The following is a 27,450-nucleotide window of genomic DNA, read 5'->3' as shown; positions in this document are numbered from 1 at the left end:
TCACCTTAAGAGGTAAACCAATCTTTTTCGCAATATTTTTTCAATGTCTCTCTCTCTCTTTTGTTTCTTTCTGCACAAATGTATCCTTTTCTTGCTTTGGCCTACAATTTAAAAACAATACTCTGGAAAGTTGTAATTGAACAGTGAAACAACCTAAAAAAAAAATAAAATAAGCAAAAACGAAAGAACCCAATGTCTAATGCTGAACAGTAAAAAATAAAAAAAACCACCCCAACGTAAACCAGTGTCCAAATCTCAAATGAAAACAAAATGCCAGTGAGATGAGTTGATGCAATAATAATGATGGATGAAGTGATGGAGTCAGTACACCAATCAGCACATCCTGACACAGATGAAACACAGTCTTGGCAGTAAAACACGGACGACAACGAAGAGATGACGGTTTGAGGTGACAGCAAGGGAGAAGGTCCGTACTTCTGTTAACAAAACTGAAATAGAAACAGCAAAGTTTTCTGTTAGCAAAATTGAACTTGAAACAGTGAAGTTTCAGTTCAGTGCCAAGCTAGTCACTTAGAAGCCACAGTAAAGTTATTAATGTTATTCAAGAAAAAAAAGAGCAGATTTGGTAACATTCTCGCATGCCTTCTTATCAACAGCAGAACGTCTGCAGCAGTTACTTACAAGTGATTAAATGTAATTTAAGAAATTTCATTCTGGAAAACTCACTATCACACAATTGCTGTGCACATGTGCTCTAAACTGACAGGTGAATCCGACAGAATGAGATCACTTTAAATCCACCGACAGAATGAGATCACTTTAAATCTAATCAATATATAAAAAAAAAAAGAGTAAAATTCCTGTTAACTCATGAATTTATTGCGGTTGAAAAATTTGAAATCTCTTTAAATCCTCACAAGGAAAACTCCTACCCCATCTCCTCTAACAACATGTTAAAAGCGACCAGGAGAACCAGAAATTTGCCAAAACTGAGATGTCGGAAAGACAAAAAGACAGACTTCAACATTTTATGTGATGTAATCTTGGTGTATGATGTGCCAAAAGACACATTTCTGTATGTATCATATTCAGATACTAGCGTTGTAATGTACTGAATTGAAATGAATAGAATTGATTTGAAATCATATTCAGATAATAGCGTTGTAATGTACTGTATTGAAATGAATAGAATTGAAATCATATTTAGATAACAGCGTTGTAATGTACTGTATTGAAATGAATAGAATTGAATGTAATGTAATACCTTCCATCTGTTTCCACAGGTGTTACACAGCACAAAGGTGGTCATAGGTTCATCAGCACTCCTGGTCTGGACCTGAACACACACAGCAGTCAACATCAAAGTTAACAAGAAGAGCAAACGCTCGATCGAGTCACTTTCGCAGTTCTGAATATTATATGAGGCATCAGATGGACAGGAAGAAATTGCTATTCACAACACAATGAGTCACGTTCACATAAAATTTGAGCCCGGTCACTTTTATAGTTTCCGAGAAAAGCCCAACGTTAAGTTGTGTGTTGCCGAACAGAAAAGGCTAGTTATCTCCCTTGTTTTTCTGATAACGTTCGTAAAAGGCTACAGATGTAAATACTTTGATGTAAAGAATAATCCTACAAAGTTTCAATCACATCCGATGAACTTTGTCAAAGATATAAAATGTCTAATTTTTCCTTTGACGCTGACCTGTGACCTTGAAAAAGGTCAAAGGTCAACGAAACCATCGTTAAAGTGTAGAGGTCATTGGAGGTCACGACTAAACAAAATATGAGCCCGATCGCTTTGATAGTTTCCGAGAAAAGATATAAAATGTCTAATTTTTCCTTTGACGCTGACCTGTGACCTTGAAAAAGGTCAAAGGTCAACAAAACCATCGTTAAAGTGTAGAGGTCATTGGAGGTCACGACTAAACAAAATATGAGCCCGATCGCTTTGATAGTTTCCGAGAAAAGTCCAACGTTAAGGTGGTGTCTACGGACGGCCGGACAGACTAACACTGACCGATTACATAGTCACTTTTTCTCAAGTGACTCAAAAACAACAACAAAGAGAAAGCTATGAACAAAATACAGCACAACCCACCCTTGCTACCACCGCTCCATAAAAACCGCTTGCCCACACCGATTACAGTGGAACCCCCCTTTTAAGACACCCCCCCCCCCCCCCCCCCCCCCCCCCCAATTGAAGACTTCCATTTTAAGACCTTGCAAGGTCCTTTAAGATTTTCTATCCATAAGCTCTGTACATTTACCTCCATTTTAAGACCTTGCATTATCAGATTTTCTATCCATAAGCTCTGTACATTTACCTCCATTTTAAGACCTTGCATTATCCGATTTTCTATCCATAAGCTCTGTACATTTACCTCCATTTTAAGACCTTGCATTATCAGATTTTCTATCCATAAGCTCTGTACATTTACCTCCATTTTAAGACCTTGCATTATCCGATTTTCTATCCATAAGCTCTGTACATTAACCCCCATTTTAAGCCTGGCCCTTTCTTAAGCCCTGATTTTCCCAGAGTTTTGACGGTCTTAAAGGGGGAGGTCCACTGTACTCCAAATGGTCCACAGCACATGTTTTTCTTCAATATAATTCACCTTTGAGTCCACCAGCCGCAGGGATATATTTCAGTCAATAGCAGGGCCGGCTTCAAAACCAGTTATAGTTAGTTAGTTAGCTGTTGCTTTTCGGGTCCAGCGGACCATAATAGGCCAAATCAGGACCCCAACCAGTTATAGCTATTGGCGTAGATCCCCACGTTTGGTAAGAAATTTATGTCCCAGAGTCAATTTTGTGCCGACTCTCCTCAGTGTCCCAACACCCCTGTGTGTATGCTTACGCACAATAAGGATCCCAAGCTCACAGGTCTTGGAACATGATCACGTGCATGCAGGAAAAACAAACAAATATTGGGTAGCCCTATAATCGATATTGTATCACTATCAGTATGGCACCTCGCTTTCCCAGTGGGAAAGCAGCCAAATTTCAATGGGGGTTAACCCCACTGGACAATATATGATATCTTATCCTTATCCTTATGTTAGGTTGGTGCCTTGGGTGGCTGTGACAGACAATGAGACAGGTTTCACTGGATAAGAATGATGGGAAATGAAGCTTTGACACAACAAACAGGAAACTTTATGGATATTAATCACTACACATTTTAAATAATCTAAATGAAAATGTGCCTCCAAAGACTTGAAATGCTTGACCACACATTGAAGGAACTACGACGGGCGCTGTGGCGGGGTGGTAAGACGTCGGCCTCTTAATCGGAAGGTCGAGGGTTCGAATCCCGGTCGCGGCCGCCTGGTGGGTTAAGTGTGGAGATTTTTTCGATCTCCCAGGTCAACTTATGTGCAGACCTGCTAGTGGCTTATCCCCCTTCGTGTGCACACGCAAGCACAAGACCAAGTGCGCACGGAAAAGATCCTGTAATCCATGTCAGAGTTCGGTGGGTTATAGAAACACGAAAATATCCAGCATGCTTCCTCCGAAAGCGGCGTATGGCTGCCTTAATGGCGGGGTAAAAACGGTCATACACGTAAAATTCCACTCGTGCAAAAAACACGAGTGTACGTGGGAGTTTCAGCCCACGAACGCAGAAGAAGAAGAAGAAGAAGAAGGAACTACGGCCTCACAAACACAAAACCATGTTATCAACACAATGGATCTGAAACACAGAAACCCAAGACAACAGCATTCAGGAATAGCATTACCTACAATCAACCTTACCTTGATATATACTGCATCACACTGACAATACAACGCCGATTCAAATGAAAATAAATAACAGATAAACAAACAAATGAACCAAGAAACAAAAATGAATGCCCGTGGAACATCTTGATAGTGTTAGTGTCAGTGTTAGAGGGCTTTTGACATCAGTAACTAAACAAATTCAGACAAGCGAAAAGGTTGTAACAAGTAGTGCTAAGACCAGTAGCAGAACAGTGGAACCCCTCTTTTAAGACCTACAGAAATCTGCAAAAATCAGGTCTTGAATTTAAAAGGGAGGGAGTCTTAAAATGGGGGTAAATTTACAGTGGTTATGAAAAAAAATTCTGAGAAAACAGGGTCTTAAAAGGGAGGAGGTCTTTCTTTCTTTCTTTATTTGGTGTTTAACGTCGTTTTCAACCACGAAGGTTATATCGCGACAGGGAAAGGGGGGAGATGGGATAGAGCCACTTGTTAATTGTTTCTTGTTCACAAAAGCACTCATCAGAAAATTGCTCCAGGGGCTTGCAACGTAGTACAATAAATGACCTTTCTGGGAGAATGCAAGTTTCCAGTACAAAGGACTTAACATTTCTTACATACTGCTTGACTAAAATCTTTACAAACATTGACTATATTCTATACAAGAAACACTTAACAAGGGTAAAAGGAGAAACAGAATCCGTTAGTCGCCTCTTACGACATGCTGGGGAGCATCGGGTAAATTCTTCCCCCTAACCCGCGGGGGGCGGATGGAGTCTTAAAATGGGGGTAAATTTACAGTGGTTATGAACAAAAAATCTGAGAAAACAGGGTCTTAAAAGGGAGGAGGTCTCATATTGGGGCGTCTCACAAGGGGGGTTCCACTGTACATGTTTTGTCTTGACGTGTTATTCTTATAAATTGTTGTACACATGCAGCTTCCTTTGTCACCCTATATAATTGTTATCATTACTATATACATATCTACTATTTCTTAATGCAAAAAGTATGCTGAACTCCATTGCATGAGGAAACTGAGTCTGAAACTGTCAAGAACACTTTTCTCATCTTGAACACACGGCCAGTACCGTGTAACTGGCCTTGGTACGGAACGATCCAAGGGGGGCAATCTCAGTCATCTGAAAGAGGGAAATCCAAACGCAATCCGCTTTGTTCGATTGTATGGGCTTGGACGATAGAGAAAAATAAGAAAAGCAAAAGCTGGAGTCCAGTCTGGACGAAACTGCTATCAAGAACGCAGAATTGATTTTTTCTGAGTTTTTTTTTTGTGCCGTAAGCGCCGTGTCGAGCTAAAACTGAAGTTGCGGCACAATTTCGCTTCTCGCACATCTGATGCTTGTTGACATGCATCAACGAAGGGGCCTCACTATGGAAGAGTTTCCTGCTCCGATAAACATGGTGCTTACGGCAACAACAAAAAACTCAGAAAAAATCAATTCTGCGTTCTTGATAGCAGTTTCGTCCAGACTGAACTCCAGCTTTTGCTTTTCTTATTTTTCTCTATCGTCCAAGCCCATACAATCGAACAAAGCGGATTGCGTTTGGATTTCCCTCTTTCAATGACTGAGATTGCCCCCCTTGGATCGTTCCGTATCAAGGCCAGTTACACGGTACTGGCCGTGTGTTCAAGATGCACTTTTCTTTGTTCCATCAGGTATCTGTCTGCTGAAAGTGAAACCTTCAACAGCGTACTCAGGCATGGCCCATGGGAATAGATTTAAAGAAAAATCTCTGAAAACTAGGGTGGGGTGGTGGGGGGTGGGGGTGGGTTGGGCATGCTTCCACGGATCGTTCTTAAAATCTAGATTAAAATCTGTGCAATCTGTCGCATTCTGGGAGAACATTTACAGCAACAACAAAAAATGACAAAATTTAATACAGGTTTTGTATTGCTAGTAACCAATGATCCTTTAACTGAATTAAAGGACATTGGTCAATCTAAGCACATTGTCTTCTTTGATTTTTGTTCTTCGTTTATTTGTTTCTCTACATTTTTTGTCTCTCTGAAGAGAATATTTTTTCCTTGGATCGGAGAATTCCCATGCCTGGTTTTATGCATGTTCTACCTTCTGCTGCTACGCAACATTCCATATCACAATCTTTAATTTTGTATGTTTTGATTAATACGTCCAAGGTGTTAGCTTCTTGGTTTAGATTTTGTCCTGGGAAGTTAATTGTACGTGTTTCACCCGAGCTTGAGGAATGAAGCTTTAAAGTTTAAAGTTCTGACAAAACAGCACCCTTTTAAATTTTATTCAAGAAAAACAAGAAGGGCAAAGCCCATACGACTCACATGCTTTACACATTTTTCCTACCAAAATACATGTGACCTTGACCCAAGGTCAAGGTCATCCAAGGTCATGCAACACAAAGCTGTTAATTCAAGACATAGGAAGTACAATGGTGCTTATTGGCTCTTTCTACCATGAGATATGGTCACTTTTAGTGGTTCACTACCTTATTTTGGTCACATTTCATAAGGGTCAAAGTGACCTTGACCTTGATCATATGTGACCAAATGTGTCTCATGATGAAAGCATAACATGTGCCCCACATAATTTTTAAGTTTGAAACAGTTATCTTCCATAGTTCAGGGTCAAGGTCACTTCAAAATATGTATACAATCCAACTTTGAAGAGCTCCTGTGACCTTGACCTTGAAGCAAGGTAAACCAAACTGGTATCAAAAGATGGGGCTTACTTTGCCCTATATATCATATATAGGTGAGGTATTGAATCTCAAAAACTTCAGAGAAAATGGGAAAAATGTGAAAAATAGCTGTTTTTTAGGCAACATTTATGGCCCCTGCGACCTTGACCTTGAAGCAAGGTCAAGATGCTATGTATGTTTTTTGGGGCCTTGTCATCATACACCATCTTGCCAAATTTGGTACTGATAGACTGAATAGTGTCCAAGAAATATCCAACGTTAAAGTTTTCCGGCCGGCCGGACGGACGGCCGGCTGGCCGGACGGACGGACGGACGGACGACTCGGGTGAGTACATAGACTCACTTTTGCTTCGCATGTGAGTCAAAAAATCAAAGTTCAGACATTTTGTTTTTTTCTGGGTCTCATTACCCCTCCCTTTTAATCCTAAGATGTAAGATGAGTATGATACACGTCACCACTGGCATACATAATTAACTCGGTTGATGCGTAACAGTGATAGTAACACAGGAAACATAATGGGAAAAAAGTATAACAGACTTTGAATGAAAGATCAGCATGAACTATTATATTCGCTCCCATGTATCAACCTGAGTACCAGACTGTCAAATCACGCTTTGCAAACTTACCTAGGAAGGTTCAAAGAGAGATAAAAGAAAGAACTTTAACATAAAGTCATCTTCAAAAAGGCCAAAAACAGTCGCCATAAAAATTGACCTACCCCAAAAGTAGAAACACCCCTGCATCTGTATGAATAGGGATGTCGTGGAAATATATAGTAAAACCATTCTTTACCTTGGTTTATCTCACTTTACACTGCCCTCCGTCTAATGTTAGTTATTAGTGAAAAGCATTACAGAAACCAACACAGATTTAGTATGGTTGTTTCTTCTTTTGGAATAAGCACAACAATATAACAACAGAGAACAATTCTTTTGATTAGTATGAACACTGACGTACACACAGTAAATTGAAGAAATGAAAATTAATGACTGTTTCGGGTAGAACTAGCAAGAAAAAAGAGAACAACTTCCACCGTGGAATTACGTACCTGGCTATATGAGCAGTTGTATTTGCCGCATTTGCCACACTTGAAGAGATCGGTGACAGTGCCGGTGGTCTTGGACAGCTGATGATCGTCAATAGCTTGCTTGGTCAGCTTCGCTCTCAAATTTTTCATCTCAGAACTGGCCATCTCCTGATCAAGCAAACACAGGTGTCAGTTACCTGTACAACATCTTCTTCTTCGTTCATGGACTGAAACTCCCACGTACACTGGTGTTTTCGCACGGGTGGATTTTTACGTGTATGACAATTTTTTACCCCACCATTCAGGCAGCCATACCCCACTTACGGGGGAAGCATGCTGGGTATCTTCGTGTTTCTATAACCCACCGAACTCTGACATTGATTACAGGATCTATTCAGTGCGCACTTGGTCTTGTGCTTGCGTGTACACACAAAGGGGGATAAGGCACGAGCAGGTCTGCACATAAGTTGACCTGGGAGATCGAAAAAATCTCCACCCTTATCCCACCAGGCTTCCGCGGCCGAGATTTGAACTCGCAACCTTCCGATAAGGAGGCCGATGTCTTATCTATTAGGCCACTGCCCCCGTCAATTACAACATGAATTCAGCAACCACAAAAAAACACTAAATATGGCCCCCTCTGAACAAGCAGACAGACTGGAGGGATTCTGTTATGCCATGCAGAGAGACGTGCACAATGACCTAGTGGCACCGACGCACACGATCGCATTGGCGTTGACTAGAACGGAACAAAAAGACTTAATATTGAGCGGACAGTTCATAAAAGACAGATCAGAGCTCATTTTCACTAGGATGTCAGTCGAGCGCTTGGCTCCCATATGTGGCCATTTCTGTGGCTTTGGGCATTGTTGACTGAAGCCTCTGATAGGAGAAACGTGAGGTCAAAGTTGGACCAAAATGTTGGAACAAACTTTACTGTGCTCACTGACTCCCACTTCAAGCTGAATTTGTACAAGTTCAAAGCGGTATCAGTGATAGCATATTGTTAAGGGGTGATGGAAAACGGTCTTGTGATGCACATGAATACATTTTGACCACAGTGACTGTTTTTCGCAGAAATGGCCACATATCACGTAGACCATGTATACTGTTCAAAAAAAGAAACGCATAGCTTGTAATATTTGGTTAATTTAGTTATATGGCTACAAGGATATCCACCAAACTGCAGAAAATGTTTATCTGGTCGTCGACCTTTCGTCCATTGCCACAAGTGAGCTCTGCACGTGACGCATGCGTTATCAGTGGCTACAATGTCAAAATTTGGCATGACCACTCGTCATGCTTCAGTGTAATCTCGTGAAACTCGGGGAATATTGAGCTCTCCCCATGTCTTCCAAAACCCATAAAAGCGGATTGTTCGCCACAAAGAAATCAGACGACAATTCAGCGACGAAAGATGGCCCGATTGAGCAGAGAAGACCGCCAAATTGCATTGGGTCGTTTACAAGCAGGCCAAAGTCAAAGTGCAATCGCCAGGCACTTCCACGTGTCCCAGAGCACCATCAGTAGACTGTGGGTCAGGTTTCAAGCCACTGGCTCCGTTGCTGACTTGCCACGAGCGGGAAGACCAAGGGCGACAACTGCTGCTCACGACCGCTTCATACGGCTCCGCCACCTCCGGAATCGTTTCCTGTCGGCCTCATCTTCTGTCCAGGCTCTCCCCGGGCCACACCGATTATCGGACCAGACCGTGCGGAACCGCCTGCATGAAGCTGGTTTGAGAGCTCGCAGACCTCACCCGCCGCCATCGCCAGAACCGAGTGCAGTGGGGCAACCAGCACCTTCGCTGGACCGTCCGGAATCACTGGAGACACGTGTGGTTCAGCGACGAGTCCTACTTCCTGCTCCAGCGACATGATGGTCGGAGGAGGGTCTACCGGAGAGTAAACGAACGTTACGCGCCCAACTGTGTGGATGAGGCACCCGTTCATGGTGGTGGAGGCGTCATGGTGTGGGGGGCGATCAATACCGCTGGAAGGAGCACCCTGGTGCACGTCCAAGGGCGCATAACTGCCCAGCGATACGTGGAGGAAATTCTGCACCCACACGCCCTTCCTCTTCTGGCTGACCAGGATGCCATATTCCAGCAGGACAACGCTCGCCCGCACACAGCACGACTCACCACCCAGTTCCTCACCGACCACCATGTCCAGGTGCTTCCCTGGCCATCCATGTCGCCAGACATGAACCCGATAGAACACCTCTGGGATGAATTGGACAGACGTGTGCGCAGACGAGAAGAAGCGCCGGCAAATCACCGCGATCTATTGCAGGCACTTCAGGAGGAGTGGGACACCATCCCACAGCAAGATATCCGGCATCTGATCCAGTCCATGCCCAGAAGGTGCCGGGCAGTTGTTGCTGCTCAAGGCAGTCACACCCCCTACTGACTTGACAGCCTCGGCACCCAATCGTATTGATTGACTGATTGATTTGAAGATGCAAATGAACTGTGTGTGCATTCAACTGTGTCCATACCAAATTTCAAACAAATAATCTAAATATTGGATTTTCTGTTAATTTTTTCGAAAAATAAAACAAATTTGGCAAGTAGCAACTATGTGTTTCTTTTTTTGAACAGTATATATATTTTGCCCAAGCGTTTCAAAGTAACTCTTCCACAACTCACGCACACCCGACAAGAGTTACCTCTGATGTCATTACACCGATCCTCTCCACGGATATCAAGCCGACAAGAGTAATTCCCAGAGTTCATCTATTTTAAAAATTGCTACCTTTGAACAAGAAGCGAACGAGAAGAAGAAGATTACATTTGAACTGATGACCTCCTCCGAAAACGGCGTATGGCTGCCTTAATGGCGGGGTAAAAACGGTCATACACGTAAAATTCCACTCGTGCAAAAACACGAGTGTACGTGGGAGTTTCAGCCCACGAACGCAGAAGAAGAAGAAGAAGAAGAACTGATGACCCACCTCTGACGTCATACCAGCGATCCTCTCGGGGGATATCAAGCCGATGAGTACGTTCGTACGCAGCTCTGGATTCCGTTGGTCTTTCAGGTTAGCCACACGACTCCTGATGCGATTCTTGTACTTGTTGCTTGTGTTCTCGAACTCTTTGAAAATAGCTTTTAGGTAGGTCAAGGTCATAACTAACATTTGTTTCAAATCCTCTCTTTAAAAATAGCTTCTAGGTCAAGGTCAAAGCTTACATTTGTTTCAATTCCTCATTTCTCTCTTTGAAAGTAAAGTCATTCTCAGGGATGGCCAAATCTCAAAATGTTAAAACTCGCCAGCCAGGAGAGTAACTTCAAGAAAGTTACTAACCCGCCAGAAATGTTGCTGACCCGGTACATACCACAGTTGCTTCATCAGCAGTGTTTTATTGGCTTTAAAACTGGATATTACATGTACAACCAAAGGCTTGACGCACACAAGCCAATGCCAGAGATTTGACAAGCTAGTGAACTGCAAATGATGAAAAGGATACCATCTTCAATGAAGGCACCCAACTCCGCAGGGTCACACACATTGTCTGGCACCTCTGAAACACAATAACCATTGAAGCATGATTGAATGATTAAGAATCAAACAAGAAAAGCAAATGCAGAGATTTATTTCCTCGATAGCTCAGTGAATATTTTTTAGGTAGTGATACAGCTTTTCAAGCAAACATTTCCATGCTGTGGTCTTGAAAAGTTACCAATACTAGCCAAGTTTGCGTCACGTCTGAAGATCATCAAAACTTACAAGTGTGTGGAATATGGTGGCAATAGCTTCAAAAACATCAGAGAAATCGTACATGTTAAAGATCAAATAACCAAAGGGAAGTTAGTGCTCTAAATGCATACGACATATGTAATCGAGTAAGCGAGAGTAATACGGAACCAATCTCCTTGCACCTGAGAGAATAACAAGCATTAAAATGAACAAACGACTTTCATCCTCGATGTTAAGTTTTTATGAACGGAACATGACCCCGCTGTGACCCCAAAATTTGACAAGGGTCAACCAAACTGTGGTCATGTCAGGAGAACATCAAACCCTAGAACTGTGCAAAATTTCAAAGCTCTAGCTGCAAAAACATCAGAGATTTAAATCAACGTATAGACCTGCCAACACTTGTAAAGCCTGAAGTGTAGCAATTCAGAATTTTTGGAAGTTTCAGTGTAGCAAATGATGTTTAAGTGTAGCATTTTCTAAAATGTATTCCCACATCCGCATTTATGCCATCTTCCACAAGAACAGACATTTTTAAGAAAGTTTCATTAGAATGCAGAAACATAAAATGGCCATTAGGGAGTATATATGCAGTGCCGCTTGTCAGTGTGGACAATGTTTTATGACACATTTGGTGACTGCTACAAGGAGTGGGAAGCAGAAATGAGTACCAGGACTCACAATAAAGAGGGAGCCGTTGCATGCTTGTGATTATTATTTTAAGCGTAGCAATCTTTAGGCCAAACGAAAATATATGTTGGTTTAGGGTAACCCGACCAATCCTTTTTTTCCCTGCTAACTCTAAATCTTTTTTTTCATTTCTAAAAAAAAACTCTGGCACATTTTGCAAACCATACAGAGACTAAAAAAAATAAAAATAAAAATAACAAGAAGAGCAAACGCTCGATCGAGTCACTTTCGCAGTTCTGAATATTATATGAGGCATCAGATGGACAGGAAGAAATTGCTATTCACAACACAATGAGTCACGTTCACATAAAATTTGAGCCCGGTCACTTTTATAGTTTCCGAGAAAAGCCCAACGTTAAGTTGTGTGTTGCCGAACAGAAAAGGCTAGTTATCTCCCTTGTTTTTCTGATAACGTTCGTAAAAGGCTACAGATGTAAATACTTTGATGTAAAGAATAATCCTACAAAGTTTCAATCACATCCGATGAACTTTGTCAAAGATATAAAATGTCTAATTTTTCCTTTGACGCTGACCTGTGACCTTGAAAAAGGTCAAAGGTCAACGAAACCATCGTTAAAGTGTAGAGGTCATTGGAGGTCACGACTAAACAAAATATGAGCCTGATCGCTTTGATAGTTTCCGAGAAAAGTCTAACGTTAAGGTGGTGTCTACGGACGGCCGGCCGGACGGCCGGCCGGACAGACTAACACTGACCGATTACATAGAGTCACTTTTTCTCAAGTGACTCAAAAAGCCGACCTACCGACCCTATTTTTACATTTAGTCAAGTTATGACTCAAATGTTTTAACATCGACGGGAAATCGAGACGAGGGTCGTGGTCTATGTGTGTCTGTATAGAGAGATTCAGAGACTCTACTGGACCGATCTTCATGAAACTTTACATGAGAGTTCCTGGGTATGATATCTCCAGAACAATTTTTCACTTTTTTTATATTTTTATAAATGTCTTTGATGACGTAATATCCGGCTTTTTGTGAAAGTTGAGGTCGCACTGTCACGCTCTCATTTTTCAACCAAATTGGTTGAAATTTTGGTCAAGTAATCTTCGACGAAGCCCGGACTTTGGTATTGCATTTCAGTTCGGAGGCTTAAAAACTGATTAATAAGTTTACTCATTAAAGTTGTCATTAATATCAATTTTTCACAAACAGATTTAACAAGAAGAGCAAACGCTCGATCGAGTCACTTTCGCAGTTCTGAATATTATATGAGGCATCAGATGGACAGGAAGAAATTGCTATTCACAACACAATGAGTCACGTTCACATAAAATTTGAGCCCGGTCACTTTTATAGTTTCCGAGAAAAGCCCAACGTTAAGTTGTGTGTTGCCGAACAGAAAAGGCTAGTTATCTCCCTTGTTTTTCTGATAACGTTCGTAAAAGGCTACAGATGTAAATACTTTGATGTAAAGAATAATCCTACAAAGTTTCAATCACATCCGATGAACTTTGTCAAAGATATATAATGTCTAATTTTTCCTTTGACGCTGACCTGTGACCTTGAAAAAGGTCAAAGGTCAACGAAACCATCGTTAAAGTGTAGAGGTCATTGGAGGTCACGACTAAACAAAATATGAGCCCGATCGCTTTGATAGTTTCCGAGAAAAGTCCAACGTTAAGGTGGTGTCTACGGCCGGCCGGCCGGACAGACTAACACTGACCGATTACATAGAGTCACTTTTTCTCAAGTGACTCAAAAATGATTGCATCGTATTCTTCATCACATTCTGAATCTAAAAATATATACATATGTCATGTTTACTCTTAAAATGTGATCACAATTAACGAAAATAGGTTAATTACCACTACAATTAAAATTTAAGAAATCAATCCAAAAAAAATTTCATCTTATTCTTTATCATTTCCTGATTCCCAAAACATATAGATATGATATTTTGTAATCAAAACAAGCTCAGAAAAGTAAAAAGAGTACAGAAAAGCGCGCTTTCCTGCTTACTGCAATACGCTACCACGCTAATCTGGCTTGTCAATTTCACGTGAAAAGTGAGCGATTTCCTTCTCGAGGGGATTGACGAAGCTGTAGTATCTTGGTGAATGAATGCATTGCGTTCAGTTTCATTCCGTGAGTTTGACAGCTTGACTGAATGTAGTTATTTCGCCTCATGCGACTTGTTTTGGGTTATGTTACCCTAAACCAACATATATTTTTGTTTTGCCTTAGCTTGGCGCAGCAATTGCTCTTAAAGCGCAACAGTTGGCAGCTCTGTTCTCACCTCCAGCCTTGAGAGCGTTAGTGATCAGTTCACGGCACTTCAAGCGAACAGCATCGCCTGTGGCAGGAACGCGCGAGGAGCCGTTCTCAGACTTGTTATCGTCGTCATCGTCTTTGCTGCCAGCGGGGGACTGAGAGTCCCCCCCATCCCCCCCCTCGCCATCCTCCATCTTCTGAGTACTGCCGGAGCGGGACAGAGATGAGGAGGAGGACTGTCGGTTCAGACCTTGTGACCCGCCATCTGCACACAACAAATATTAGGTTTATACATCCTAGTTTAACACTTAGCCCTCAACATCCATGGTTCAAACACGACCATCGCATCGTTGATTAAGCTTACCAATACGTTTAAAACAAATGCTTCTTTAAATGTTTACTGACAAAAACTGTAATCATGTGTCAAAATACTGGATCGGCATCAGGATGCGCTTGTGAAGAAAAGTGGTCTAGAAATTATTCTCGTCGTATTTTTCCACTGACCGTACTGATCGTATTCTAGACAATCATGCCTACAAAATACGGCGAAATCCCTGGTCTGATACATGCTCAAACCTTGCTGACAGCCAGTAGAAACTGAAAGAGATATGCGTCACTGTGAGCATTGTGTATAGCGTGCGTTTCCGAGATCTGCACTTGGGTTCTCGGGCGGGTGACATTGGGTGCTTCGGAAGGCTTAGACTGATCAGACCATTATAAACTAGGGAAAATCGTGTCAGAATTCCGGTTTCAGGTAGTTTAAAAAAAAAGTCCAATCCTAGCAAGAATTACCTGCAGGCAGAAGCCTCTTCCAGTTTTTGATGAGAGTCTTGGAAAGAGAGATGACATCATCGCTGCTACTGGCCTTGCGGAGGTTGTTGACAGTCATTCCAATGCGTGTTTTCTGAAACAAAGAAAGACAACATAATTTACTTACTTGCACAGTTCAAAATAAATATGAAGAGACAATCAGCTCTTCTTCACATAAGAAAATAAATGTAAAGGAAAATAACAATAACATATTAATATGTCCAGCTTCAACTGGTTTTTATTCAAAATAAGGTTCTTTTGTTTGTATGGCAAACATTATACCCTTCATCACACTCACAGTAAAACTTAAGATGTCTTCAGTTCATTCTGCACACGACACAAGTTTATTATACGTAGAGTGATCCCTCCCTTTTTAGACCCTCTTTTCTCGTACTTTCTGTTCATAGTCTTTGTAAATTTAACCCCCATTTTATTTAAGACCCCCTCTATTTTAAGACCGGATTTGCTCAAACTTTTGGGGGTCTTTCTTTCTTTCTTTATTTGGTGTTTAACGTCGTTTTCAACCATTCAAGGTTATATCGCGACGGGGAAAGGGGGGAGATGGGATAGAGCCACTTGTCAATTGTTTCTTGTTCACAAAAGCACTAATCAAAAATTTGCTCCAGGGGCTTGCAACGTAGTACAATATATTACCTTACTGGGAGAATGCAAGTTTCCAGTACAAAGGACTTAACATTTCTTACATACTGCTTGACTAAAATCTTTACAAAAATTGACTATATTCTATACAAGAAACACTTAAGGGTAAAAGGAGAAACAGAATCCGTTAGTCGCCTCTTACGACATGCTGGGGAGCATCGGGTAAATTCTTCCCCCTAACCCGCGGGGGGTACCCTCTTTTCTCGTACTTTCTGTTCATAGTCTTTGTAAATTTAACCCCCATTTTATTAAGACCCCCTCTATATTAAGACCGGATTTGCTCAAACTTTTGGGGGTCTTAAAAGATGGTTCCACTGTACTACTACTTTCCAGTTGAATCATCTCACCAGCAAGACTGTACAGTTTGCAAGATGCAAGTAAAATATCAAAGCAACTAGATCTGGCTGCCAAAATAGGCAGCCACGACAATTATCTCCACCCTCATCTACAACTTGTACAAGTTTCAGTTTTCACCATACTGGTAGTGGCACAGGTGGTACAGGTATAGGGGAATCCCCCCTCTTAATTTTAAAACCTCCACAAATCTGAGAAAATAAAAGGTCATAACAAGGAGGGAATCTTAAAATACAGTGACTGAGTGAGTCTTAAATTTACAGAGGATAAAAAAAAAATCTGAGAAAAGGGGTCTTAAAAAGGGAGACATGTTCTACTTCTACTATTCACTTAACTTCAGGTGGCCCCTCAAGATCTAAACCACAGAATGGACCTAGCTTCCTTTGGATCTTAGCAGAGAAAACATCTGCTGCTGCTACGAATACATGTACAGTGTTACCTCCCTTTACGACCCCTCTCTTTTACGGGTCCCTCAATATTACGACCAACTTTTCACTGACGGATTTTTTCTCCTTCTTTGTCTTAGTATTTCTCACCTCCATATTACGTCCCCCTCTCTAACACGACATACGACCGTCCATACGTGGACTTATAACGACTTTTCCCAAAATTATCACGGGGTTGGTTTACTCTGACTTATATCTCCAGTCGAGTGAGTAAGCGATACGGACACAAACACATGCTGAAATCCTGTCCGTGTACATCACTTCGGCACGCTAACGGCTGAAGCCATGGTTTTTCGTTTCTATTTCAGGTCATTACTTTATTTTGAATAGATAAAGGTCATTCGCCAGATGTCTGCTTCATTTTGCAAAGAACTGTGCAGAAACTCCTACCTTTTAAACACGCAAAGTTACAGAAACGTTATGAAAGCAATCCGATCATCGAACCAAAACCGAAAGTTGTGGTGACGTCATGTCATTTTGCAATGTACGTATGCAAAGCGTGTGTAACATTTTCGGTCTAGCTAACAATGGCGGCCGACGAACATGGGTTTTGAAATCTGGAATTGTTCTTGGTTTTCCCCGATCCGTGACCGAATGACGCGATATACAACCACGCGTTCGTTTGAATCAATAAATTCTTCCCAGAATCCCGTCAGTGAAGTTTGAAGGTGAGTAGTGGAGTATGTGTCCTAAATTACTCAACTCTGTGGACAGTCCGTAGTGAATGAGTGAGTCAAGTTTCATCGTGAAAACTGACGCTTTTGGCTACAATTTTACATCAGTTTCAACACACTGCCGCGGTTCTTATTCGTTTTGTTCCTTGCGTTTGGGACACTTTTCTTTGTTTTCAACCAAATCGTTGCTGGGTATCGTATGACTATGATTAGTAGCTGGTATCAACATGTGCATGTTTTGGGACCGCATGCTTTTGTTTGACCTCAGTTTGTTTATTTCCTGTAGGGGCGACCATCCCCAACCAGGCGCGTTCACAGGTGGCGGATAATGTGATGGCCTTCAGATATGGAGGTTAGCTGCGAAATAAGCCAGGCTTGCCAGGACGAATAAGCAGTCGCGGACCAACTGGCGGTGCTTCCAACAGGAGGGGGCGGGGTAGCAGGTGGCACTGTTACACTTAAGGAATACCCCAGGTGTCCAATGACGGGAGCATCATGCGAACAAGAGCCGCATTTTAAGTTCTAGCCCTGGGGAAGGTCACCTCAGATAAACAAACCAGCCAGCTATGGCCAAATAGCCGGGTAGACTGGACTCGACAGCCCTGTAAAGCCACCAGTCTAGGAGAAGGATCACTCCGATATAAAAACACGCTGAAGCCGGATGAGCTGGGCCATGTATGGCGCATAACGACAGCTCAACGCATCAACGCTCATATGACAGACGATCATATGACAGACGTTTGTTTATTTCAAACCGGCTTAACCCACGAGTATTTATGGGGCTTGATTAAACAAGCAAGAAAACTGTGTGGGTAATTAATTGAATTAGAAAACAGGTTACCATAATCGTTTAAGGAAAGAATAACATTACTTTGTGGGCGGAATCAATCAAAACGCCAATGTCATTCCGGATCATTGACGGACCCGGACATAACAAAACCATCCTCCATAATACGACCCCTCCATAATACGACCGAATTTCGGTTACATTTTCAAAGTCGTTATAGAGAGCCAGAGGTACCACTGTAGTAAGAAATAATTGAGGAACAAAAATGACATACTTGCAGAACCTCCAGCGACATTCTTAATTCCTGAAGTGCCTTTAACAGGTCAAGTGCTGTGGTGTGGTCCTGAAAAAATTAACAAGAACATAATTCCAGTTGATAATCACAAACAGGCCTTCAAAATGTGTCCTTGCTTTGAGCTTAATTTGTTAAATCTTAAAATGATAAATATCACGAAAGATACAATATATTAGTTATTACACATTTATAATAATCACAATCACTCACAGGTATAGTCACTAGTCAGTGCATTAATGTATTCATCAAATGATCAAATCATCAATGCATTGCAATTTTTAATTTTTTTTAATTCTACATTATTTACACACAACATTTACATTATTGAATTTATTCCACATTACATATCGTCAGAGCAAAGTTCTGTCGTTTGCCAAATAAATTGGGACTAGTCTATATTCTACAAAAACAACAGTGCTGATCAAAATGACAAATGGTGAAAATGAAATACACACTGATGTGTTGTTGGCAATCAGTTTATCCAGCTTTTTGGCGATTCGAAGTACGTCGTCTTCGCACCCCATCTTGACAGATGATTGCGGTACCAGGCAGGAAAGCAACGATTATAAAACTATTCCTGTTGTCTTGAAAAGTCGGCGTCGGTCGACAGCCTTCGTCGCTGCGTTTAAAGTTGTTTGTAGTGAGGTAAGTGGCAACCACAAAGCTGAAACGGTGGTAGTAAAAGCTCATTATTACATTACAATACAAAGCATCAGTGCAACGAAATATATTGTCAATGCATGTTTTCTGAAAGAAATGCCTTCAAGCATAAACACTCAATGAACAAGATGCTGGAAACGCTCTGGTCAATTTTATCGAAGGCTTGTGCCGTTTTGAAACTGTTTTGGTACTAAAATGGCGGCATCCACTGGACGAGGCAAGAAACTCAATTGAATTATAAGATACAATGATCACAAAACAACAAATTTACAACCTAGTTATAGGGCAACTGCACCCACAGTCTACAAATTCTATGCAAAATGTAGCAGATGTTCAAACCGTATTGCTTGTTGACCAACAACGGTAACTGTATTATGTCTTTCAGTGTGCTGAGGGACTTCTCGTCGATGCCTCTTGTGATATCTTTTTACCAGAAACATCAAAATAGGCACCTTCGAAAATTATGTATGAGCTTATTTACAGACCACATGAATGGCATTTAAAGCACTCCACCGCCAACCTTAGTCTTTTTTCTATTCCAAAGACAACATTGCCTTCCGGCATTGAAGTATATTGGATTTGGTTGGTTGGAGGGAAAAGGAGAGCATACATTTTGCCATTTCTGTAACTAGACAGACAAGGGAGCCACAGAGTGACTTCCCTTCGGGCACAGAGGAAAATGTTTCCGTCACTTGTAAACAAGCACTAACTTTTCTATTGTTATTCTTAAATTAAAAAGTTTATGACGTGGCAAGACTTCAAATAAGATGTTCAACAAGAAAAAGCCACGCAGGAGCCCGCAGCCGGCTACCAAAGACCCAGAGGATACTTTAATGGTGAGACCCCACCCAACTGAGCAAACTGCTTGGCCAAACTGGCTTGTTGGCCAACTGCCCACTGGCTTCAGTTTGTGTTCTTGCAAACTTGTACAAGACGACAAAATGGATAAAATAAATTCTGGTCAATATTCTTGAAAGGAAATACTTTCAAAGAGAGAAATATGCTTGTCACATGCTTCCTTTGGTTTAACTTTAAACAATTTATTCAGAAAATTATACAGATAACATTAACAATGCCGCATAGAAATTAGAATCAATTTAACAAACATCAATTTAACAAACGGAGCACAACAAGCAAAGGTCAAAGCTTATACACAAGGCAACATAATAACTGATTAGGTTGACGATACAGGGATCTGTCTGTAGAAGGGGAAAGGAATGAGGAAAAAAATTTGCTGCCTTTCCTATCCAGGTTTCCCAATTGCTTCGTTTCCGGCCGATTTATGTGGAGCACGTGATGCGCACAAAGAATATTGGCGGTCTAGAAGTGTCGTCTGCGCAATGATCGCGGCGGCTTTCTTGACCGCCAAGGACGACCACGCACGTTGTGAGACGTCATTCGTTAGACCTCAATTCCCAAGCATTTAATTGTCATTACAGTGGAACCCCCATTTTTAAGGCCTCCCAAAATCTGAGAAAATCAGGTCTTAAAAAGATGGAGACTTGAAACGGAAGTAAATTTACAGAGGTTATGTACAGAAAATCTGACAAATCAAGGTATACATGTAAAAGGAGGAAGTCTTGGATTGGGGGTTCTTAACACTTTCTATTCTACCCCACCTATGTTGACCAATTTTTTTTTTATCCGAAACCAACTGTGTTGCAGCAGGTCACTCAGAATTGTAGTAACTGTGTAGTAACTGTGTATCAATACGATGGAATGCAGGCGTTAGATGGACGTTACAGGAAGCTACTGAAGCTAACAGTCTGAGCGGATATATCCGTACCTGGTCAGATAAAGCCATATGAGTGGGTACGAATATATCCGTACCTGGGAGACAATGAGTTAAAACTAAAACTAAAAGGGGAGTTCCAATTTCCATTGTATCCACATTACTTACTTTAGTATACTGCTGCACAGAAAATCGAACTCAACTCATGAGGTGGCGATGTGATAATGAGATATACCTTGCTATTTTGCAGAGCGGTGGGTCAAGCACTGAAAATCTTGCCAAGGACGATCGTATACTGCACCAGAGGGTTCATTTCAAACTGTTCTACATCGGCTGTCTCCCGGAGATATCTGGGCTGAATTCTAAACGAAGAGACACCGAGGCTCAGCTCATTGACTATGTGGAGGAAAAACAGGTACAGCTAATCAGCTATGTCTCACAGTATATATCTATATAAAATTATATACATATATATTAGAACGCATTATTGTATGTGCAGAATGCGTACTGAGTGAAAATTATATGTGCACATCCTAGATACTGGGTCACAACTATGGGACATGGACACCAGAAAAAAAAGCATGACTAAATGGAGTAAAAAACACTTTTTCACGTACAACAGACTGTCCTTCAAATTAATTCATCAATGAGAAGGCCTTATGTTTAAGCATTATTCTAGAAACGGCATGTATATGCGTGTAGTACGTTTGATGTCGTGGGTTACACATAGGTGTCAACCTATCATTGGTGTTGCCCTTATATGAGGCCTTCCAAAACCGTATTAGACAGCTCAAGACCTTATAAAATTGTATTGTGCCCACGTGTTGAAAAATGGCTCTTCAGGTCGTAAAATCCAGAGGCACGCACTTTCACATGTTTCCTGCATGGGACACAAAACGAGTAGTCTGGGCCTTCTGATGAAGATTTAATCCATCCAGCGTATGCACCGTTGTTAAAAATTGGGCTCTCCCACTCTTTAAGATGTCGTCCGGATCCACTTTGCGATGTAGTTTTCAGCTTTTTAGCTGGAGGATAACTTTGCGATGCCATGCTTGTTGATCGACGCTTGATAGAATGTACCGGAAACCGGAAGTGATTTAAAGGAAGTCAAGTGGAAAAAGAGTCTGAGTATGCGCAATGACAACGTTTGAGAGTCGTCTGCATGAAAGCGTCGATCGTTGTCTCTCAATCTCCATTGTTATCATTCATTTTAACTTTGCTGTAATTTTTTCTTTTCGCCGTATATTCTTCTTTTGCCCGTATAGATTTTCCTATACACCGTATTGGGTAAAAAATGCATTTTTCCCGTACAGCAATACGGCCAAACCGTATAGGTTGACACCTATGGTTACATGGTTTCCACTTTGGGCTTTTATCTCCAACAAAAGGAATTTTATTTCACTGATTGCTTATGGCATGTAGACAATATTAATATATAACTGCTTTGTGCAGAAAAGTTTAAAATTATTGGTAAGTATAAGGTGGCCAGATATGAGACTAAAGTGGAAACCGTAACCCACGCAATTTCCAGGGACAAAAGTTTCACTTGTCAGTCATAGCAAGCCATTTGCATTCATGTTACCCCTTTCTGTTTTGAGATGAGATAGATACTTTTTAGCAAGTAAAAAATTTTGGTAGTGTGCTCACTGATAGTAAGTATGCAGAGAGAATATTGGCGTGAGTTACATGGAAACCATAACACGTAATGTTAAGAAATCAAGCTACACAAAAGATCAGTTAATCAAGAATCCCTAAAATTAAATACAGTGAGTAACAATAAGTAAGGCAATGTTGCTTTAGGCGCATATTTTGTGTGTGTTTGTGCTTGTCTCATACTAAAACATCGAGCGAAGCTTGTGTGCGTTTCACACGAAACGATCTGACCTTGCTTTCGCTGTAAACTTCCGGTTCTTCGTAGCGCACAACAGGAATAACATCATTTGGTAAAACCCAATAAAAGTGAAACAAAGCACTCAGTTCTTTCAAAAAGCATATAAAAGAGAATGCAAAATAGTTTTTAACATGCTCTTAAAACAGTTGTTAAATAAGTGCATTGTCCGATCGTCGATCGTATGTTACAGAAGAAACGAACATTTCAACATGGCGCCACTTGTGAGCATGCTTGTGGCTTGAAATATGCATTGTATCTTGCTTTATTCTTATAAATATTGGAAACAGTAACAATGACTACGTATCAAAATCATTAGGGAAGACTTCAGTTACCATCAAACAGTTGGGAAGGCCTACTGTGATTCGAAATCGGCGTTCGAACAGTGAGGATACGATGACATCGAGCGTGCGTTTCATTCCAAAAACCGGAAACCGACGCGTGTTTGTAGCAAAATTCTCAGTTAGTATTCACGTGACCCGTGTCAAAACGTCATCAGTGGAAATTTCCACTGGGCTGTTTTGGTCCAATGCACGACTTTCACGGGACAACCGAGACTACATGTTAACGCTGGCTGCGTTGTCGTGCGTTACTGAAAGAAACGAAAGAGGAGTAGGTTAACAACATCTGTGATTAAAAGCTCAGATGAAAGGGTTTCATAACGCCGTGTTGTGTTATGAAAAGAAAATGTCTTTGAAATGATTAAATCCTAAAAGTGAACTATTTGAAGGGTTCCCGTGTAGGGGGGATCATACTTCGTACTGACGTCGAAACTGGAAACCAATGTAACGCACGATAACGCGTTTTCTTCACCGATCAAACTCCCAGAAGAAGAAAAATGGATGTAATTTTTGAGTGTGTATGTCGAGAATAATCCTTCAGCTGACCCATAAACATCACAATAAAATTCACAGAGCTTTATTCTCCATTATGTACAGCTGCAACACAGACTGGTGTATTTTTGTCCCAGTTTTAGGTGCTGTTTTGGGGGCATTTTGGCTAAAAATTAAATCGTTTAAAACCCACAGCAATGTTTGGAAACCCAAACTTGGTTGTTACAGTAAGTCAAATCCATCCCCTTTGACATCAAAGCATCCCCTTTGTCATCCATTGCTCAGAGATATTGTGACAGTCATTCAAAGTTGACAACCCATAGTATTTCCCAGTATCTAGGACGTGCACATATGATCAACTCGTTTTATCTGGTGGTGAAGTGCATGGTTGTCACGCACAACTGGTTCATGGATATAATATATTATGTATGCTAAGTCACTTACACACTTGCTAAAGTATATATAGCTACCACTAGTAGTACGGTGAGAACTACCCGAAAGTTTCACCAAAATCAGGGACAATAACTGTGTATAGAGAGTGGCAAACACCCTATTGATAGGGTCTTGTGTGTGTGACAATCACTGTGTGACTTGTGTCTGCTGGTTTCGTAGACTTTTGTCTATCGCTCGCATATAATGTGCTTTTTGTGTCCATCCTTTGCATAATTATGTCCTTTTTTTGCTGTCTCTTGCATATATATATATATATTTGTGACAGAATGACGCAGAGTCTCCCTTCACAGCAGCTCTGCACTGACAGGGTTGTCTGCTGGGGTTAACGGCTTGAGCACGGGCTATATATATATAGTAGCTCCACGTTTCTTGTACGTCAGTCGCCGGTTAGACATCTGTCAACTGTAGAGTACTGTTTGTGATGGGTTCCAGCTGCTGTTGTCTCCAGGTATGCTCTTGGGAACCTTTGCATACCCATAACTGTTAGCAGTTTTTATATGGCTATTAATTTAGCTCCAAAATCTCAATCCTGTTTGACTGGCTTTGCCTCGAAAGGGGATTCTTGTCCTTCAGGCACTCGGTTACAGATAATATGTGCTTGGAAACATTTCAGATTGAAGGCACACTAAAGCTGACAGTGACGGAGGATGACAAAGTCACCATCAACGTGTCGCGCTATGGCTTCAAGGTTTTGGACACCACTGGGCAGGTATGAATCAAAGAGGACCTCCCTTATTTTATCAACAATTCTGAAAAACAGATGTGACATAATTTGTTTTTGAACTGTGTTGTTGAAAAGAATCTAGATATGTTTTCTCATTTCAGTGCCTGCATGCATTGGAGTGTGTGTGTGTGTGTGTGTGTGTGTGTGTGTGTGTGTGTGTGTAAGCTTGTATGTGCTAGTATATATATCATATGGTGTGTGTGTGTGTGCATGTGTTCACGCGCTAATGTGTTTGTGTGTGAGTGTGCTTGTGTACATGGGTGTGTGCGCATGTGGATGTGTGTTTGTGTTTGTGTGTGGACATGTGTGTAGATGTGTGCGCATAATTGTAAAACAAACAGTGCTTGAGAAAAATCACTTAAAATAATTTGTTATGTACTCTTCACTTTGTTTATTTTTCCCCCTTATTGTGGTTGTCAGGAGGTGATCCAGAGACACCCCCTTCACACCATCACCCAGTTGATTCACTACACCGACGGCTTTGGCAAGCCCAACATAGCTCTCAAGACAGGGCAGGTCGGCAAAGCTCTGTTCCACATCTACATCTTTCAGTGCCATACAGAGGTAAGCAACAGGTTCATTGTTGAAGAAGATAAAAAGCACCAGCACCAGCTTTTTTTCATTTGAAAAGTAGAGAGTTTGAAGGCATTTTTAGATGTTCAATGTAAGGTGGAAGGGCAAGTTTAGTTCAGGCAAGGTGTTAAGTGTGTGTGTGTGTGTGTGTGTGTTTATGTGTGGGTCTGTTTATGTGTGGGTGTGTATGTGTGTGTGTTTGTGTGTGTGTGTGATGGCGTTAATGTGTGCACGTTTTCAGGGGTTGGATTTTGTGCTTTACAAAGGCAGACAAAAACATGTATGAACACAGAAACAAATAAACAAAAGCAAAAAATAAAAAATTATGGAAAATGCTGACAAAGAAAAAAATCTCCAATGCCGTTCTTATGACATGGGAAGTAACTCCAGCCAATTTCAAACTTTTTAATAATGTAGCAAAACAATCACAGGGAGTTTTTCGAAACTGTAAATACCCAAGCCTCAGAGGAGGCGGGTAGAAATGAACACATACATGCGTCATATTGCATTGTCGGAAATATGACAGCAAAAGTGAAAGTAGATAGCATTGTGTACAGGAGATGCTTCAAGGCATTGTAGGATCTGCATATCGTCGTCGTCCTGGAATTTTGGCGTAACTCAATTCTTGGCGATATTGATGCTTTTGAGTTTTTAAATCATTCTCCATAAGAAATATTCTCTAAAATACAATGGACAGTACCTGTTTTAAAATTCTTTTTTCTTTTTATTCATATCAGGTACAAATATAAACACTATTTCATAACAAAAATAATCAATTTTTGTCTCTGCTGAGTTACGCCAAAATTCCAGGACAATATGTCGATATTGAATGTTTTGCTGAAAATATTGTGCACTCTTGAAGGCATTGCGTTAAAGGTCCTTGTCTACATTTTCATACCGAAATCGCCATTTGACCATTAAAATGCAGAGTCTAGATCTATTATCTACAAATATCAACAATACACCCCCTTTCGATCAGGAAAGACGAAGCCAGTGTAGCCGTTTGAAAATTCATTGTAGTATTCCAGCGTAGTACTCATAGTAGGATATCCTTATTTGGAAAATGCCAAGCGCAAAACTCCTCTCAAATCCCGTGCATTTCGTGCGTTTAAAAAAAAGCGTGGACAGCGCTCCAGTGTCAAACTGTTGCTGCACTTGTTTGGGCGTGGCTATAAGCATAGTGACATGAATTTGATTGGTCAGTATTTTTAGGCAAAGCACATGTTCTCAGCAAACAGAAAACAAAATATTGGAAGCGTGAGTCACGCTACCCAAAAATAAAATCTTTTTTTACATATATTTTTTTTTCTATAACTTTTTTCCCCATGGTTCATTCATCATCTGACATAACTTTTCAGCGAAATCTAACCATAAGATTATTGAAAAAAAGCAAAAATGTAGACGACCACCTTTTAAGAACTGCAGGTTTTTTCCCCCCAGGATCAAGCTCAAGCAGTGTGCCAGTGTGTGAGGAGAATCTTTGATGCCATCACAGCCAAATCATGACCAGAACTCATGGACTGACTGGTAGCTTCTTGTCATTGTGCCTACAGTGGTGCCTGCAATGTGAGAATTCCGTCTGGAAACCAGCAGTCTGTGTATACAAAAAGACAGCAGCCTCCCCCCGATCTCACTCCCGGTTGTGTGCTTTTAGATTTCAATCATGTATTATCAGTAGAAACTCCATTTTAAGACCTCCAACTCCTCGAAAGCGGCTTATGGCTGCCTAAATGGCGGGGTAAAAACAGTCATACACGTTATAAAAAATATTAAAAAAACATGAGTGCACGTGGGAGTGTGAGCCCATGAAAGCAGAAGAAGAAGAAAACAACACCTCCAAAATTCTGAGAAAATCGGGTTTTAAAAAGGAAGGAGTCTTAAAATGATGGGTTCCACTGTATTCAGATTCAAAGAGAGGACCCTCCCATAAGAGGGCACCTCACAACATGGGGAAGTGGTGATGAGTGATTCAGTTTAAAAAAAACTGTATCATAAGTGCATGTAGATGGGTTTTTTTTTAGTTTTTTTTTTTTTTAAAGATGTTGGTGCTGCAAACATGGAAGTTCCTATTTTCAAAAAGACAGCTTGTGTTACTTTAAGGGCTGATATTAGTGACTCAGCAATACTCTCGTTGTTTTGATCAAACATGTGATCATTGAAGGATGTGTGTGTGTGTGTGTGAGAGAGAGAGAGAGAGAGAGAGAGAGAGAGAGAGAGAGAGAGAGAGAGAGAGAGAGAGAGAGAGAGAGAGAGAGAGAGAGAGAGATTTTGTTTTGCATGTGTACATTTACTCTGAAACAGAAAGTTGTACCTATAGATTAAAGGTCAAATCAACAAGATGATTGTTTGGTGTGTTCATCATGTGCCTCTTGATTAAAAAAACCACACATTTTTATCAGAAAGGTACATGTGTGTGAGGAATTTATGCCAGTGTGTTTAATTTTGTTCTTTCCTTTTGAATAAAAGTCAATGTGTATCTGAACATTTGCTCCAGTCAGCTTTTTTCTTCTGAATGCAATTTAAGATATTCTCAA

General features: G+C 41.0%; 2 protein-coding genes across 2 annotated transcripts; one reads left to right on the top strand and one right to left on the bottom strand.

Annotated features, from left to right (window-relative positions):
* Window positions 1-4: 4 nt before the first annotated feature.
* On the bottom strand, window positions 5-19,149 carry LOC138967238 (transcription elongation factor S-II-like; the record flags this gene model as incomplete). The annotated part of the gene is given in 10 exon segments (XM_070339762.1): window positions 5-449; window positions 1,226-1,297; window positions 7,425-7,571; window positions 10,359-10,513; window positions 10,876-10,929; window positions 14,053-14,292; window positions 14,820-14,931; window positions 18,033-18,101; window positions 18,509-18,717; window positions 19,053-19,149. Coding segments are annotated over 9 exon segments (927 nt in total). The 5' UTR covers window positions 18,578-18,717; window positions 19,053-19,149.
* A 202-nt stretch (window positions 19,150-19,351) lies between these two features.
* LOC138967241 (integrin beta-1-binding protein 1-like) lies at window positions 19,352-27,398 on the top strand. The gene is made up of 5 exons (XM_070339764.1): window positions 19,352-19,549; window positions 20,696-20,860; window positions 24,233-24,328; window positions 24,764-24,907; window positions 26,357-27,398. Exons 1-5 carry the CDS (start codon window positions 19,481-19,483, stop codon window positions 26,420-26,422), a joined length of 540 nt encoding a protein of 179 aa, XP_070195865.1. The 5' UTR covers window positions 19,352-19,480; the 3' UTR covers window positions 26,423-27,398.
* Window positions 27,399-27,450: the final 52 nt, after the last annotated feature.

This window comes from Littorina saxatilis, linkage group LG5 (genome assembly GCF_037325665.1).
Source record: "Littorina saxatilis isolate snail1 linkage group LG5, US_GU_Lsax_2.0, whole genome shotgun sequence".
Lineage (NCBI taxonomy): Eukaryota > Metazoa > Mollusca > Gastropoda > Littorinimorpha > Littorinidae > Littorina > Littorina saxatilis.
Note: the sequence above shows the minus strand (reverse complement) of the source record. Positions and strands in the feature narration are given on the sequence as shown.